At 48.6% G+C, this 18,499-nt stretch overlaps 1 protein-coding gene across 1 annotated transcript; it reads left to right on the top strand.

Annotated features, from left to right (window-relative positions):
* The first annotated feature begins 65 nt into the window (after positions 1–65).
* Positions 66–18,201, top strand: CCT7 (chaperonin containing TCP1 subunit 7). The gene is made up of 12 exons (XM_028744325.2): positions 66–189; positions 2,988–3,141; positions 4,769–4,875; positions 5,266–5,391; positions 6,571–6,623; positions 9,025–9,196; positions 10,217–10,381; positions 11,743–11,931; positions 13,375–13,472; positions 13,687–13,819; positions 16,389–16,595; positions 17,515–18,201. The coding sequence occupies exons 1-12, from the start codon at positions 184–186 to the stop codon at positions 17,737–17,739; spliced, it is 1,635 nt and encodes a 544-aa protein (XP_028600158.1). The 5' UTR covers positions 66–183; the 3' UTR covers positions 17,740–18,201.
* Positions 18,202–18,499: the final 298 nt, after the last annotated feature.

The raw sequence follows: 18,499 nt of genomic DNA on the forward strand, positions 1-18,499 counted from the left end.
TTCTAACCTTCACGCAAGAGAGCGTCTTTATTTTCGTACCTCTACGAAGCCTTCAACCAACAGCCTTTCCCACCCCATTAAAACCCCGCCCGTTGGCCCCAACGCGCAGGCGCGGAGGGGAACCTTCTGGACGGGCGCGGTGCATTGTGGGGAGGGACCGTTAGCAAAAGGGCTGCCGCCAAGATGATGGTGAGTGAATGAATCGAGGCTTGTCGGGTGGGGGAGCCGCGCTTATCCGCCGCCATCCGTCGCCATGACGGGCCCGCTTCCCTCACCGGCGGTTCCCCGGCCCTCAGGAAAGTCTGGCCTGCGAGGGCGGGGCGGTATTGGCGGGGCCCGGGTTAGCTGAGTGGCCGGAGCTGCCCAGTGGCGAGCCAGCGAGGCCGCGGCCTCCTCGTCGCTTGTGAGGCCAGGCCGGACTTTCTCTCGCGGCCAGGGTCCGCGGGAAGCCTCTGGGACTACAAGCCCTATCAGGCCGTTCGGGAGCCGGCTCCTCTAAAGCGGAGGCTGTAGTCAGCGCGAGGCATTCTGGGAGTTGTAGTCCCGCGGATCGCATGGCGCTGTCCTGCTTTGCCGGCCCTTAGGAGTTGCTTTGTATGAGCCAGGGCCGGATTTAGCTTTGATGAGGCCCTCAGCTCTTGGAGGTAATGGGGCCGTTTCTATGTCCAGCTGTCCTTTGTCAGCAACAAATTGTCGCTGTTTTTTGTGTTGAATATATGCTATATGGTAATCTGTGGACCTAATAGGTATCTAAAGCCAATTGCACAAAGCCAATATTCATATTGTCAAAGTGATTGTTGAACTGAAATACAATTTTTATATTTTGGAAATGTACATTTGTATTTTGGAAATATACATACAGAGCTGTTCCACCTGGCCTTTGGTTTGGACTCAATCTGACGCTTATGTTTCCCTCCCCTTATGGTCTTGATCTATGGGCTATTATTAAAATGAGGCTGCATTTTAAATTGTATTTTTAACGTGTATTTTAAATTGCATTCCCCCCCCCCCACTATTATGTTTTTATTGTAATTTTACTGGTGTTAGCCACCCTGAGCCCGGCTCTGGCTGGGGAGGGCTGGGTATAAATAAATTATTATTATTATTGTTATTATTATTACATCCAGTTTTTTCCCCTTTACATTTTTTGTGCCCCACCCCCAAGAGAGTGGGGCCCTAAGCTATAGCTTGTTTAGCTTATCCGTAAATTTGGCACTGTGGGAGGGTGCCGGCTTGGTGGCCCTCACTGCCTCCTGTGGGAGGGAGTTCTGTAGCTGAACTCTACGCTGCATGAATAACAACAACATTTCAGGGGGTTGGGCTAGATGACCAACACGGTCCCTTCCAGTGTTAGAAACTGAGATATGAAAGCTGGGAGCTAAATGGCGCAACAACTGAATGTTTAGGTGCGCTTTTCGAATACAGTGGTGCCTCGCAAGACGAAATTAATTCGTTCCGCGAGTTTTGTCGCCTTGCGATTTTTTCGTCTTGCGAAGCACGGTGTCGGGAAAGTTTTGGAAAAGCTTCAAAAATCACCAAAGTCTTTAAAAACCTCAAAAAAGGCTACCACACCGTGTTCTATGAGTTGCTCCTCGAAGTCAAGTCGCAACTGTATTAACGGTGTTAAGAAAAAGGAAACAAACTTGCAAGACGTTTCCGTCTTGTGAAGCAAGCCCATAGGGGAAATCGTCTTGCGAAGCAGCTCAAAAAACCCTTTCGTCTAGCGAGTTTTTTGTCTTGCAAGGCATTCGTCTTGCGAGGTACCACTGTACCAAGAATGCAAAGCCAAAAATGAATGAACTGCAGCTAAAATATTATGCTCTAGTCCCTCCCCTGCCCACCCCCTTGATATTCTTCAGAGGGTCTCTTCTCCAGTCTTCAGAGAGTAGCTGCAAGTGAGGAGGCAGAAAAAGGTCCTCCTTTCCGTCCACTCTGCAGTTTTAATCTGAAATCATGCACCCAGAGCTCAGAAACTGCTTGCGCTAATGAAATTCCCTGTCGCAAAATGTGCCAAGAACAATGGGAGTTTTGAACACTGGTCCCTTCCAACTCTGCGATTCTGTGAGTTTGCCAGTGGGGTTCTCACAGGCATTTGGTCAGCCGCTGTGAGAAAAGAATGCTGGACTAGATGGGCCATTGGCCTGATCCAACAGAGCTCTTCTTACATTAGGGGACTGGAGGTTCCCCAACACTGGCTTGGTTAGTTTAAGCTGTACGGCAAAGACAATGTCCTCTTCTGTTTCTGTAATGGGCAGAAAGGGCCCTGCTTTCCTTCGTCGCAGCTACCCCATAAATCTTGCATACGGGGTGGTGCCTTCTCTGCAGTTCTTGTAGTTGCATGGTGCCTTCAGTGTGGCTTGCTCCCAGGTTCATGCAAATAGGATTGCAGGTCCAGGTCATCAAGAGAGAATGGTGGTGATTATATTTGTATACAGTATTGTCTTTTTCCCACACCAGAATTCAAGAACTTAAATCTGTAAGCTGCCTAGCAGGACTTATCTGTAACATTAAAAAAAAATCATTAAAAAGTAATTAAATACTAATAGAATTTTAAAAGTGTATAAGAAGAATTGATTAAAATATAAATGACAACAACATAACGCTGTGTCCAACCCAAACTGATCATTTGCTTCTGTCTCTGAGGTGGTGCAGAGTGCACCTGCTCTGTTAAAGAGTGCCTATGATGTTCTGTCGCATCATGCCAGCTTGGCCAGCAACTTGCGGTGGGCTTGTAGGTGGTAGTTCTTGGCGTCTTGTGGATCCCAACAAATGCATTCCTGAAGCATTTAAGGATGGAATCTGCTCTCCAATTCAGCTGTTTCCTGCTTTAGTGTTTCTGCATCTGTGTATAGGAAGTCTGGCTAACAATGCTGATTTTTCTAGTGAAAATACTGTGTTGTGCTGTTCGGCGCTGCCTTTTCTATGACAAAAACGCTTTTGTGACTGTCCTGGAGGGTCTTTTGTCTGACAGTTTGTTTTACTTGCAGCCCACGCCTGTTATCTTGCTGAAGGAAGGCACAGACACTTCCCAGGGGGTCCCTCAGCTTGTGAGTAACATCAATGCCTGCCAAGTCATCGCAGAGGCCGTCCGGACCACTCTCGGCCCTCGGGGCATGGACAAGCTCATTGTTGATGACAGAGGTGAGCCTGCTGCCATCTGTGAACCTGAGTTGCTCTGCCTCTGGTGTCTCTGTATGGCAACCTTTCTCTAGTTACTCTCTAAGCATCTTAATCAGTCAGTTGCACAGGTCTTTGGGGAGGTTTTGTCCTACAAAGAAATGGCAGGTGACATTGAAGGGAGGGGGATGAGCAACTGTCCATGCATCGCTGTCCATTTTGAAGACAGAAGACCCCCCCCCCATGCCATTGTTCACCTGAGACTGGAATACTGGACAAGGATAGCTATGTGAAAGAGTAACCCTTCATATCAAGGTGTTTTGGAAATTTCCTATACAGTATTAGTATTATCGTCATTATTATTATTATTACAGTGGTACCTCGGGTTACAGACGCTTCAGGTTACAGACTCTGCTAACCCAGAAATAGTACCTTGGGTTAAGAACTTTGCTTCAGGATGAGAACAGAAATCGTGCTCTGGCAGCGTGGCGGCCCCATTAGCTAAAGTGGTACCTCAGGTTAAGAACAGTTTCAGGTTAAGAACAGACCTCCGGAACAAATTAAGTTCTTAACCCAAGGTACCACTGTACATCTTTGCTACCTAACTTTTTTGGTAATGTGAAGACCCTAAAGATATTAATTTCCTTGAATCCAGAGTGTGGCACGGTCATCTTCACGGGTGCAGTGGTACCCTTGAGGTCTTCCCTGGTTCCCACAATGCCTCTGACCCTGTCCTCCTGATCATGAAAGGGCAAGGTGACTTTACTTCTGGATCCTCTTCAGTTGCCACTTCCTGCAGAATTTTAGTAAGTCCAAATGTACTAGCGTGTGTAGTCCCAGGGCCTCCTCCATCTATGGGAGTCAAAGACCTGTAACACCAACCTATGCTAACTACCCGAGTGCCCGCTTAGAACGGAAGGATTTGTGGTGGTTCTCCTTCAGCAGCAGGATCCCCCCCTTCATGGTTTTCTAGGGAATGAGTTGCCACATCCTCCTGGGCAGCTTGTGGTCTGATTTGGTATGGCTCTCTGTCAAGGCATAAGCTGGTAAAGTCTGTTTGAAGCTCAGTGTAAAGTCATGGAGATTTGCCGCTTTCTGAGCTCCAGAGAAGGGCAAGGGGTTGCACTTAAACAAGGGCTTGCACTTAAACATCTAGGGACGTCAGTTTGCTAGCAGGCCCGGTGTGGGAACGGAAGCTATGTGGTGGCTTCTCCCCTTCCTCCCACCTTGTTCTGGGTCTTGGAATTGCTTGGAGTGCCTCTGAAGCTCACTGTGCTGTCACAGGAAAGCCTCTCTGCCCTCTTTGAGGGACTGGATGGGTTGGAGGTTAGCACAATATTTGGATGGCTTCCATGCCAAAATGTGTGGGCTTATGGGAGGAGACTACTGAAGAGGGAAGGCTGTTGCATCTAGGAAACCCACAGGAAGGTTCTGAAGGTATCTGGCAGAACGTGGCTGAAAGCAAAGTGCTGGACTAGGTGGGACTCTCCTCGGTCTGATCCTCTAGGGCTCATCTTTCTCTTACTAACTTCAGAGTCCGGATTGACCTGCTCAGATGTTGCAGGTGAATCTAGTTGGGATGCTTAGAACAACCCCCTGCAGTTCAGGAATCAACTTTGTTCATGAACTTTGTCTCTGTCAATCTTTGCAGGCAAAGCAACCATTTCTAATGATGGCGCCACCATCCTGAAGCTTCTTGATGTGATACACCCTGCTGCAAAGACACTTGTGGACATCGCCAAGTCACAGGATGCGGAGGTGGGTGTGGGAGGTTTGATAGTTTTCAGCGGTAGGTAGATGTTGGTACTCCTGCTCGTGCCTGTGTCTTCTGAGCTTTACAACATCTGTAGCTGGGATCCAACGTCTCTTTCTCTGTCACAGTGGCAAGCTGCCATTGATTTTTCCAGCACCCCATCTTGTGGTAATCCACAGATCTGCTCCTTTGAAGGGTGATGGGGGAGTTTTGTGCCAGATGTTGGATTTGTAGCGCTTGTGATTTTGGACGAGAGATGGCAGGATGAGGTGGATAGAATGGGGTGCAGATTACTCCATGGGAAGTTGGGGCACTTGCCGCTGCTTTGTGAACTGCCCTCCTCAGAGATTTCTGGTTTTCAGGCACACGTCATTTTCCCTTCTCCTTTCCTGCAGGTTGGTGACGGCACCACTTCTGTTACGCTTCTAGCTGCTGAATTCCTAAAGCAGATCAAGCCCTATGTGGAAGAAGGGCTGCATCCCCAGATCATCATCCGTGCCTTCCGCACTGCAACCCAGCTGGTAAGGGAATCTGCTGCACCCTGCCTGCCTTTGTGGAACCTCTTTTATACCTGGGGAGTGAGAGATCAAGAAACAATATTTACAAATGGGTTCTAGTCAGGCCTGGCTAGTCCCCTCCAGGTGTTTTTTTTTACCAGAACTCCCATCATGGGAGTTGGAGTTCCAAAGATCTGGAGGGCACCAGGTTGGCAAAGGCTCATGTAAACAGTCCCAGCCACTGGGTGTTCTGCATCCCAGAGCCGAGTGTAGTTATAATAATAATCAGTTTACAGTTGTACCCAAATTAAAATAACCACCACCCCAACTAAACATTTAACCAACCCAACAAAAACAAAATGGGAACCAAAATTAAAACCTTTAAAAACATTTTAGCCAGTTTCCCCAACCCAAGGGTTGTTCCAGCAATGTCCCTCCGGCCTCCCAGTAACCCCCTTGCATCTCCAGAGGTGTTATAAGACCGCCATCTGCTGTGGTGCCTATCACCCCAACCACTGCTTGGGGCAGAGACTCGCACTAATCCCGTTTACGTGGAGCCTGGAATTAAATACAGTGGTACCTCGGGTTACAGATGCTTCAGGTTACGGACTCCGCTAACCCTGAAACAGTACCTTGGGTTAAGAAGTTTGCTTCAGGATGAGCAGAAATCGTGCGGCAGCGGGAGGCCCCATTAGCTAAAGTGGTACCTCAGGTTAAGAACAGCTTCAGGTTAAAAACGGACCTCCGGAATGAATTAAGTTCTTAACCTGAGGTGCCACTGTACATGCCTTTAAGGCAGACCATTGTCCCACTTCTGTGCTTCCACCTCCTTCTTGCTTTGACAGCAAGTAATAAACAAGTCAAAATACATAACTCAAGATGGCAATAGGACACTATGCTTGTGTCCATGTTGGTGAGGCTGACACAGAAAGGGGTTGCCATAAATCAGGCATAGGCAAACTCCAGCCCTCCAGATGTTTGGGACTACAATTCCCATCATCCCTGACCACTGATCCTGTTAGCTGGGGATTATGGGAATTGTCCTAAACATCTGGAGGGCTGGAGTTTGCCTATGTCTGCCGTAAATGGTGAAGGCTTCAGGCTGGGTTGCACATGGCAGCTGAATCATCGCCGCACTGGCGCAGGAGTTTGGCATGGGTTGAGCACAAAGTCTTAATTCTGGTTCTTGCTTTGTTTTGGCAGGCAGTGAATAAGATTAGGAAGATTGCCGTTACGATCAAGAAGACTGACCAAGAGTAAGTTTCCTCCATGCTTCAATTGGAAAGGTTAAATCCACAACCTCCCTTCATTGCTGGCTCAGTTGGGTGCATGTTTTTATCGACGCTCTGCACAGATGTGTGCACCTACGTGTGTGCAAGTGGTTCTTAAATGGATTGGGTGCATGCAGTGCCCCTCTGCGGTTGGGGCATTGGCAGCATGTTTACTGCTCACTAAATTTAAGTACCATGGATTCAGCAGTAAGCTCTGGATGGATATATTGCGAAAAAAGCAGGAATGCAACAAAATGGAAAACAACATTGCAATCCCAGCATTTCATTTCTGTGCACGTCTATCCCTATCATGTAGCAATAGGTGCAAAATCTGCCCTCCCCCAAAGTCTTCCACTACAGTGGTGCCTCGCAAGACGAAATCAATTCGTTCCGCGAGTTTTTTCGTCTTGCGAAGCACGGTGTTGGAAAAGTTTTGGAAAAGCTTCAAAAATCACCAAAGTCTTCAAAAACCTCAAAAAAGGCTACCACACCGCGTGCTATGAGTTGCTCCTCGAAGTCAAGTCGCAACTGTGTTAACGGTGTTAAGAAAAAGGAAACAAACTTGCAAGACGTTTCTGTCTTGCGAAGCAAGCCCATAGGGAAAATCGTCTTGCGAAGCAGCTCAAAAAACCCTTCGTCTTGCGAGTTTTCCGTCTTGCGAGGCATTCGTCTTGCGAGGTACCACTGTATAGCTCCTTATCCCAGGGAATCACCCCCCCCCCCAAATACAGTTTCAGGTTGAGAAAGGGCAGTTTACCCTTCACCCACCTCAGTGCAAACATCAACAGAGGCCCTGCCAGAACCCTCCCTCGTCTCTGTGTGAGATGTTCAGTCCAAGGCTCATGCTAAGTCACAGACATGACAGGAGACAATTGCCATCAGAAAAGGAAACGTTGGATTTACATGTGGGATGGAGGGAGGAATGGGCTTAAGCAGCCCATTTCCTGTGTTTTGGCTTATATGGGGCTTAGCTGATTGGTAGAGCCAGTGTAGACCCATCGCCACCTTGCTTAGTTCAGGATACGGTTGGCAGCCAGGCTCTCCATTGATAATGTTCTTTGGAAAGTCTTTTCAAAAGTTTTGCTGCCTAATCTTTGGAAATGAATGTTTGGATAGCCCTATTTGGGCTCTCTTTTTTTTACATGCATTCTTAATCCCAACATTGATGGATGCAACTCCTGGGCAGGTGGAGGGCTATGCAGTTTTTTTTAAAAAAAATGTATACAGGGGGGATATGTTACCTTTCCTAGAAAAAAAAGGCTATGAAAAAATATTTGTGTAAGAAACAGCTGTTTGACAACTTCCCACCTTTTGCAAATTGCAGCAGCAAAAATTTAATGCACAGAACTTTAATGCTGGTTGACATCAGCCCTTTTTGACTGTTATCCTCCATGCAGTTAGAAACATGCAGAGGCAGAGAGGTGGGCCCCATCCCTCCTGCGACCCACTTGCAGGTGGGTGTGGGGAAGGTGTGACAAGGGGGATCTCTGTGCATGGAGGGGGCTCCGCCTGTGGTTTATCATTGCTGTTATCGATTATGTTTCTATACTACGCTTCAGCTGAGGACCACAAGGCAGTTTGCAATATAAAAACGCAATAATATGTACCATAGTAGCAAACGAAAATCATACCACCCCCGCCGCAGTTTAAAAGGTCATAGGTGTTTTAATTAGCCAAAGGCCCGGGAGTTTAGAATCCCGATTGCACAGAGTTGTTAATCAAATGGAGGCCTCTGCATAGGGTAAGCCTCCCCTCTTCACTCCTCCCCTCCAGTGTCCAGTCAGGAGGCACAGCTGATGGGTTGGGTTAGGCTGCTGGCTCGTTTCTATTCCCCCCCCCCCCCGCCCACCATGATTAATGATTGCGTGGAGGACATTGCCTGAGCTAATAGATTCCAGCTAAGAAGATACATGTTTTGGTGATGCAATTAAATCTTCAGGCAAATGCCAGTTAATCTTTAAATGAAGGAACTGTAATTAACAAGACTTCCATATAATTGACTTCTTTTTTTAAAAAAAGAAGTGTTCTTCTGTGACGGGCATGCTGTCTTTCCCAGGCGTTCAAAAACCATGCCTGATGGAAATGTTACTTTCCGTAGGCATTTTATGATGTTCATAGTAGTTCACGAGAAGTAGCAATAAGCAGGAAAGCTTGTGCCCCCGCACTACAGCCAGTGGCTGACCTAATGTGCAAAAACAGAAAGCCACCCATTTTCAAAGCAGTCGTGAGAATCACTTAACTAATTGCAGTGTTTCTTTTTTGTAGCCTAATGAGCTCATTTTAGACTTGTGCTGTGTGTGTTGCTTCTTTAGCCTCGGGGCTGGCTATTGCTCCAGAGCACTTTGAGAGCAGGCAAGAAATGGCTCCATCTTTTCCTTCTCTGCAGGGAGCTGCGGAGCCTGCTGGAGAAGTGTGCAAGCACAGCCTTGAGCTCGAAGCTGATTTCCCACCAGAAGGAGTTCTTTGCCAAGATGGTGGTGGATGCCGTCATGATGCTGGACGAGTTGCTGCAGATCAAAATGATTGGGATCAAGAAGGTGCAGGGAGGAGCCCTGGAGGTAAAGCCCCTGGCCTCCTAAAGTTCCCTTCGGCTCAGAGGAGTCTAGGCTGGAATTCCTTTCCAAGTCTAAAAAGGGTGGAGAACATAAGATGAGGCTGCTGGATCAGGCCGGTGGCCTGTCTTGTTCTTGCCCTGGCCAACCAGGTGTCTGTGGGAAACCCTGCAATCTGACCTCCCAAGACCGCTGTTCAGGTAGCGAGCAAACTGGGAGCTGTTGGCAAAGTTCGAGCAACTGATGGAGAAAGGGAATGATAGTAGATCATGGGAGTGCGAGGAGGAAAACGAAAGGATAAAATCACTTTGGGTGATGTCCAGTCTTAGTCAAAGATGATGATGGCGATGATTATACCACCCTTCACCTGTAGATCTCAGGGTGGTTCACAACAAAGAAATACAAGATTCAAAACAAAATACGTAATAAAAACAAGAACAGTAACTCCCCCCACTTCTTTAACAGGCCCATCACTACACACCATGTGGCTTTCAAGAATTATTTCTATCTTTTCCTCCCTCTAAGAAGCCAGGCTGCTGCCCTTAAAAAATAGTCATAATCACAGAATTTATATACCGCTTGATTGTAAAAAGCTTAAAAGTTGTTTACAAAAGATGCAACTAAAATCAAGAAAAAATTCCAACCATACTTTAAAACATATGAAAGTTAAAATAGGGTAATAGATTAATATTATCTCAGCTTTCTAAGCATCTGGGTAGTTTTGTCTAAACAAGAATTTTTTTTGCAGGCACCAGAAAGAGGACAGTGAAGGCCTTGCTTGCTTCATAGAGCACACCCTTTGAAATTAATAGACAAGTCCATTGACTTTGCAGGGTCTATGGTACAATTTAGTTGGATGCACTAAGGCTGCATTCCTGTACGCATGTAATTGAAAGTGAGCCCCACTGAACTCAGCGGGGCTTCCTCTTGAGTAAATAAGAGCAAGACCTAAGTAGGAACCAACGGAAGGTTGCCTGCCATCTGAGAGCGGGCGTGAGGAGTGAAATGACCTTGCCTTTCCTGCAGGATTCCCAACTGGTGGCAGGAGTTGCCTTCAAGAAGACCTTCTCTTACGCCGGCTTTGAGATGCAGCCCAAGAAGTATGAGTCCCCCAGGATCGCTCTGCTCAACATTGAGCTGGAGCTGAAGGCAGAGAAGGACAATGCTGAAGTCAGAGTCCACACTGTGCAGGTAAAGGCTCAGAACCGCTTGGGGAGAGAAGCTGTGAAAATGTAACATCTTGCCAAAAGAGCCGTGTGCCTTGCGGGGTAATCTTTGACTTCCATGCAGCATTTGGCCAAGTTGATAGTTGGAACCTCATTACCTAACCCAGAGCTCTCCAAGCTTTGTCACGATATGTTAATGTGTTGGCTGCAGTGTGTAGGTTTGCTGCACGAACGCTCCCTGCACGCTGCGGTTTGCTAGTAAAACTCTGCCATGAATGATGCGTGTATAAAAAGTGTGTCACCAACATGAAAAGCTTGGAAAGTTCTTCTATAAGGAGCACCTCGGTTCAAGGGACTGTGAGCACAGCAGAGGACTGCAGAATGGTTGCAGCCGCCTTGGACAAAGGAAGCGGCCTTGTAGTGAATCAGACCATTGGCCCATCTAGTTCAGTACTGGCTACACTGACCGGCAGCTGCTCTCCAGGGTTTCAGGCAGGGTTCTCTCCCGGCCCCACCTGCAGATGCCAGGGATTGAACCTGGGGCATTCTGCATGCAAAGCAGACTCTCTACCACTGAGTTTTGGCCCTTCCCATCCTTTCTCTTCTGCCCTCACCCTGTCCCCATAGGGTGGCAGCTGCCCAACAAGGCAGCTTCTTGGGTGGGCAAGAGCAATGGAGAAGGGTGCTGATGTAATAGATAGATAGATATACCTTTTATTGGCATCACGTACAACATCCAAAGCAAATCAGTACAGAATTACCACTTCCCCAGTGGCACAAAACATTTGCTAAAAGAAAAGAGGCAGAGCAGTCTATCGTCACATCTCTTGGTCTCCAGGAAGATCAGACATCTGCAGTGTATTTTGACGACAAAAAAACCAACTAGAGATATTTTGCCACTAACTTGGTGAGCTCCTGATCATTCCCCGGTAATAGAAAATGTATGACCCCTGACTCTGGTTTCCATTTGGGGATACAGAGTTGATCTAGAAATTGCTGGTGGAGATCAGCATATAGTTTACAATGGAGAACCATATGTGTGAGGGTTTCCACCAGGTGGTCTTCACATGGGTGCTGATGTGGGCACCCACCTTCCAGCAGCTAACTGGTGCCACCTCTGTGACGGAAGATCTAAAACCAATGGTTGGGGAACGCTTCTAAATGTGCACACCTTGGATGAACATTGGTGCCTCTGATCCTGTTTCCATGTTGAGATTTACTGTATTGGCAGAATTGTCATTCTCATAACGCCCTTTGCAGTAGATAACTACGTTGGCACTGTACCCCACCCTTGTTTCTTTTTATTTTAAGCCAAGCAGATTCCCCCCCCCCCCTTCGGCTAAAGAAACAGCACCGATAGCTTCTTGCCTAAATCTCCCTCTGCAGGATTACCAGGCCATCGTGGACGCCGAGTGGAACATCTTGTACGACAAGCTTGATAAGCTGCACAAGTCAGGGGCCAAAGTCATCCTCTCTAAGCTTCCGATTGGCGACGTGGCTACCCAGTACTTTGCTGACCGGGACATGTTCTGTGCCGGCCGAGTCCCTGAAGAAGATCTCAAGAGGACCATGATGGTGAGGTTTCCCTTGTTCACTTTCCCAGGTTGTTGGCCAGGTGCTTGGGGCTGCCCTGCCTATGCAACCAGCCTGAGCAGTTTCCTTGGGCGGCAGCCCTGTTAGAGGAACTGGTGAAGCAGCACAGGAGAGAGAAAGGTAGGCCTGGACCCCTTGCAGGTCGCTAGTTGCTGAGCTCAGTTCTTGGACATTGAGCGCAGCTGCAGGGAGCAGCAAAACGCCTGTACAGTGGTACCTCTCGTTGCGAACGGGATCCGTTCCGGAGGCCCGTTCACAACCTGACCAGAACACAACCCGCGTCTGCGCGGGTTGCGATTCGCCGCTTCTGCACATGCACGTGACATCATTTTGCGTGTCTGCGCATGCGCGAGCGGCAAACCCGGAAGTAACCCGTTCCGTTACTTCCGGGTCGCCACGGGACACAACCTGAAAACGCTCAACCTGAAGCAAACGTAACATGAGGTATGACTGTATGCGATTCTGTTACCATGGAACAGAATGTCTTCCACTGCCCGTTTTTTGTGCTTGAAATTGTGAGGGGTGTGGGTGTGCGCCTCCCAACATTTATTGTTCCTTTATTGCAATTTGCAATGGCTTCTCATGCTATCCCCTGCCATTTGTTTAGGGTTTATTGCCTTGATTAATCCTAGGACATTGAGGGATGCCGTTTTTAATATAAAGCTTGGGACCAGTTTACTTGCAGGATCACCTTACTGGTTATATACTCACTCGACTGCTTCGATCTGCAGAACTGGCGCTCTTTACAGGTGCCTCACGGTACTTGCTCTGCATTTATAAGAAATAGATCCTCTAGTGTGGCATCACCAACACTTTGGAACTCCCTGTTTAATTCTGATAAAGAATTTTGCAACACTGCCCTGTTAAAGGGGTAAAGAGTGCTTTGTTATTACCATATTGGCCCGAATATAAGCCACACTCCCCCCCCCCCCCCAAATTCTGACCGTAAAAATTTAAAGTGCGGCTTAAACTTGCGACATTACAAAAATTGGCTTTTACGATATCGCTGCTGAAACAGACATATGGTAAAACGGAACATTTGCCATTTCCAGGCGTGAGTGTCTGTGGAATTTTAAGGGAGTGGCTTATATTCGGGTATTGTCCCCCCCCCCCCCCCCCGAATTTTAAAGGTGCAGCTTATTTGCGGGTGTGGCTTGTATTCGGGCCAATACGGTATTTATTGAATTTATATCCTGACCTTCCAAAGCACCCCAGGCCATTGATGTGGAATGAATAAGTCAACGCAACAGACAGACTAATAGGCACTATTGTTTCGTAGTGATACTTATATATGAAAATGACATTCTCATAATGGGGGGTGGAGGGAGCGGAGCAGCAAACCTAGTCAACAGAGCTCGGATTTTCGCTTGTTTGATGCTAGATCAGTAGTTCTCTAAAATGGTACTCTTTCCCCATGCACTGTAGGCCTGCGGTGGATCCATTCAGACCAGTGTAAACTCCCTGACCGATGAGGTCCTTGGGCGTTGCGACCTCTTTGAGGAGACTCAGATTGGAGGCGACAGGTAAAGGCAGCCTGGCCAGGATGGCGGAGGCACGGGACAAGCTTTGGAGTTGCCTTGCTTGCTTTTAATTCACACACATTTGGGGGGTTTCTTGAGGTGGTTGGACGTAAATATGGTTCTGAATGTGCCCTTTCCTCAAGAGGGCATCTTCTAAGGCGTGGCGCGGCTGTGATCCCCATGGACACTAAGACACGCTTCCCCCTTTCTCTGGCAGGTACAACTTCTTCACAGGCTGCCCGAAGGCCAAGACCTGCACGATAATCCTGCGTGGAGGGGCGGAGCAGTTCATGGAGGAGACGGAGCGTTCTCTCCACGATGCCATCATGATTGTTAGGAGAGCAATCAAGGTGCGGGTTGAGCAGCTAGGCTAACTTGGGGTTCCGTAGCCCTCCTGGATGTCTTGATCAGCCATAGATCATGGCCCAGCCAGAGGGGCTCCTGTAAACTGGGAGTGTCTCTCCTCTGCCTTCCCAGTTCAGATGTGCCACAGCTTAAGGTGCAGGACCACCTGCCTGTCAATCATCTGACATCATAGTGATGCGGGTGGGGGAGGCGGGAGATAGCCAAATCCAGCAGAGAGCAGGATTGAACTTCCTGCATGTCAGCTGATGCACTGGGAGTTAAGTTCTGCTTGGTCACTGTGTGAGCAGCCGATCAAGCCACAGCGCTACCTTTTGGACCTCACCTGGAACACCGTCTAGTTCTTGATGCCACAGTTGTAAGAAGGGTATTGATAAGCTGGAATGTATGTAGAGGAGATGATAAAGGAGCTGGGTACAGTGGACTCTTGCGTTGCAAACGTGATCCGTGCGGGATGCACGTTCGCAACCTGCAGCGGTGCGTCTGCACACGTGTGGGTTGCAATTTGGTGCTTCTGCGCATGCACAAAGCGTGATTTAGTGTTTCTGCGCATGCGCGACCCCCAAAACCCGGTTCCGATACTTCCGGGTTTCGGCGGGTCCGTAACCCGAAAAAACGCAACCTGAAGCGTCTGCAACCCGAGGTATGACTGTATGTTTAGCCTGGAATAGAAGAGACCAAGAGGAGATATGATAGCCATCTTCAAATCTCTAAAAGGCTGTCCCATGGAAGATGGAGCAAACTTGTTTTCTGCTGCTCCGGAGGGTTGGACCTGAACCAATGGATTTGAGATGCAAGAAAGGAGATTCTGACTAAACATAAGGAAGACCTTTCTGACTGTAATTACTGTTGAACTCTGGAATGGTCTCCCTTAGAAGGTGGTGGATTCTTTTTCCTTAGAGGGTTTTCGGCAGAGGATCAATGGCCATCTGTCAGGGGTGCTTTAGCTGAGATTTCCACATTGCAGGGGGTTGGACTAGATGACCCTTGGTTCCCTTCCAACTCTACAAATCTCTGATTCCTTGGCTGTTCCAGAAAGCCTCTTCCAAAATTCTGCCGCTTTCACTTAACCCATGTGTGGCATGTGGAGCCTTTGGATAGCTTGTCTTCGTGGTAGAAGGTTTTTTTGGCTGGGTGGGGAACTGGGGGTGGGTAGATTTCTGGGCTTTGTATTGCCATGAGGATTGGGGTTGTAAATGGGGCAGGAGAAGGCAGGCAGGCAGGCGAGCTGCAGGGAAGCTGTTGTGTGACATGCATAGAAATCCACACACACACAGCTCCCTCTCATCTCTGAGCTTTGGCAAACAGCTCTTCTCACGCATCCCTACCTCAAGAGCTGGAAACACGTATCCTTGGAAACAGGACTCCAAAGGATCCTGCGTGGGGGGAGCACAGAGCCCTTTGCTGGGACCCAAAGGACCAGCTGTGGCATCAAAACGAGGCTCTCTGCAGATGAAAGTCTGGCCACCTGGACCTTCTTGAGAGCCATCTGCTCCTCCCAGCAGCACCTCAGTCTGTTGTTTGCTGAAGCAAGCTGGGAATGGTGGAGACGTGGCCAAGCGATCAAACAGCCAAAGAGCCCTTCAGTGAGAGTGGCTGCCTTCTGGCTACTGGCGTCCCCCAAAGCAGCCTCTCTGTTCGTGTCCGCCACATGCCAGAGGATGCTGGAACTGCAGCCTGTTGGCCCCACGTCTCGTCTAAGGAGAGCAGCAAAGCTGTCAGTCTGTTGCTGCGTCTTGGGCAGGCTTTATGCGTGACTTCAGCACTCCCCTAAAAACGTGAAATCTTGCAGGCACAGCGTGGGAGGGAACCTCGATTTCAGCTTTCTCCCGAAGACGCTGACTGCCGCGTAATGTGTGAATGGACTCTCCAGTGGTATTGTAAAGGGACTTTTGCTAACAGAGTTCCCTAAACTCTGGGTCAGGTGTGCTCTTCCCATTTTCTTTTCGATGCAGCCTAACATCTGCAGTCCAGGGAGCTCCCAGAGCTCAAGAAGTTCAGCGGGGATCCTGCATCCTTTGTTAAAATAATATACAGGGAGTCCTGGCTATACCACATATTTTTAGAACACGCTAGCAATAATCTATCTTTGTGGATTGCTAACCATGAATTTATCCCACTCTTAGTCTTTCCATGCTGAATTAGCCTTACTGAATGTTATTTTGTTGTGTTTTTTGATTTGGTGTACGTGGTTTAGGGAATCTTTATTAAATGTACTAAGTACAGTAAATACTCCATGTCTGCTTTTAAAGTATGCAAAACGTGAGCTAGTTTTGCATATCATTCTCTGCATGGATTTCAGATTTCTTTAGCTTTGCATTACACGCCAGCTGTGCCTCCCTCTCCCTGCCAGCAGGCTGGTGGATAGCATTGGCTTGTGTGAACTCGACAGACGTGCCTTCGCTCCTTCCAAACAGTGTCAGCCAGATCCGTGCGAGGCAAGCTGCCAGTGGCGTCTATGAGAACAGCATAAATTAGACCTGTTGCGATAGCTGACTTTTTTTTTTTTTTTGAGAGAGAGAGGTGACCTTTCCCCGCTCAATTGTGTGCTTCCAGAATGACTCTGTCGTCGCTGGTGGTGGAGCTATAGAAATGGAGGTCTCCAAGTACCTTCGAGACTATTCCAGGACCATTCCAGGCAAGCAGCAGCTGCTGATTGGAGCCTATGCCAAAGCCCTGGAGATCATTCCGCGGCAGCTCTGCGACAACGCCGGTTTCGATGCCACCAACATCCTCAACAAACTCCGAGCCAAGCACGCCCAGGTGAGCTACCTTAGCCAGGCTTGCAGGGGCCGTTCTGCGGCCTTTTCAGAGCAGCAGATTCCACTTCTATCACTTCCCAGCAGTGGGCAGGTTGGATACTGCTGCATCTTCATGGCAGGCTTCCTGGTGGTTCTGCCTCAGGGTAGATAGGAACTACATGCTGCTTCTCTTCTCGTTGCATGCAAGCACAAAAGTCAAGGTCCACAACGTTTTCCTTTTATTTACTTAATGAAATTTGCGTGCTGCATCAACTCATCAGTGGGTTACAAAGAATGTGGAATATGTATATAAATTTCTACGCCAGTTTCCTAAACATGGGTCTCAGTTTGTTTTTGTACTACAATTCCCACCATCCCTGCTAGCTAGGGATGAAGGGAGTTGTAGTCCAAGAGCAACTGGAGAGCCAAGTTTGGGAAACACTGGTGTAGAGCAACTTGAAATAAAACTTGATATGGACAAAGCAATAGCACAATATTATGTTGTATAATATATAGGCAACTCCCCATTTACGCGAGGGTTACTTTCTGAAGCACCACGTGTTTTAAGTGAAACCACGTATATTGGGAACACCCTTGAAAAAGCCTGCAAACACCACATTCTCCCTCCAAACCTTGCTCAGACTCCCAGCTCTCCACCAGCCACAAAGGTTGGCGCAAGGGCTCGTAGGATTACGAGGTGCTGTTTTTGCGCCACTTTTGGTGTTTCCGTGCTCTTTTAGGGCTGGTTTGTGTGCCCCTCATTTCCGTGCCCCTCCTATGTTCACGGTGATGCACGAATGCCCTGGGAAGGTGCATAAATGCCTGTATGGACATTACAGTTATGCTGCCATTGGGCTGGAGGGGGGAGCCAGGTTAGTGGGGGCAGAGTTAAGGGGCCGCCGCTTGACCTCCTCACCGGGTGTGTTCTGTCTGCCCCTCAGGGTGGCAAGTGGTACGGCGTAGATGTGAACAACGAAGACATTGCTGACAACTTTGTGGCCTGTGTGTGGGAGCCGGCAGTCGTGCGCATCAACGCCCTGACAGCGGCATCCGAGGCCGCCTGCCTTATCGTGTCTGTGGACGAGACCATCAAGAACCCCCGCTCCACGGTAGACGCCCCTCCTCCGGGCCGCGGCAGAGGGCGAGGCCGGCCCCATAACCACTGAGGGGCAGACGTCGCCAGCAGCGCAAGACACGGGGAGCCCCTCTCTTAACAGGACCCGGTCCCAGGACCCCTTAGAAAAATGCTTTCCCCATTGGCAGTCCTCAAACAACCTTCACACTGGGGGGAAAGGGAGAGCGAGGCGCTCGCAGTATTGCTGCTCTGCTCCCACTGGGTCTCCTCCTTCCGTAGTCTATGAAACGGGAGAAAACTCTGGGAAATCCCAGACGGTGCGCCCTCCAACGTTCAGGTCCAGCCATCCTTCGTGGTTCCAGACCTTTCTCCCCTCCTGGGTTTCTCCATATCCTTCAACTTCTACTCTCAAGGGGCCCCCCTGGATCTCTGCATTGCTGGCACGGCGCTTGTCTGCTAAAGGAGCTAGGAATGTGTTGTATTTATTGGTGGTGTTTTTTTTCTACTGGGGGTTCAAACCCAGCCATGAACACAATAAACAATTTAAAAAACACGCAGTTCATTGCCTGTCTTCTGTACCACACTCCTTTGTCGTTACTCGAACCTTCCTCGGGGAAAACTGTCGACAGGTGGAGGTTTTGAAACGTAATTTGTGGCCCATGAGAGAAAGAGTACACACCTGGGCATTTGCCTGGTGTGACAGCTTGTTTAAAATCCTGTATATGGAACCAAGAACGCTTCTCTGTGGCCCATGAGCACTCCAGATTCCTGAATCATCATTCACCTAAAAGTTAACAGTTAAAAGTTACAACGTTTTCTTCCACCCAGTAATCTTGCAGTTGCTAGGATGG

This window comes from Podarcis muralis, chromosome 9, assembly GCF_964188315.1.
Source record: "Podarcis muralis chromosome 9, rPodMur119.hap1.1, whole genome shotgun sequence".
Lineage (NCBI taxonomy): Eukaryota > Metazoa > Chordata > Lepidosauria > Squamata > Lacertidae > Podarcis > Podarcis muralis.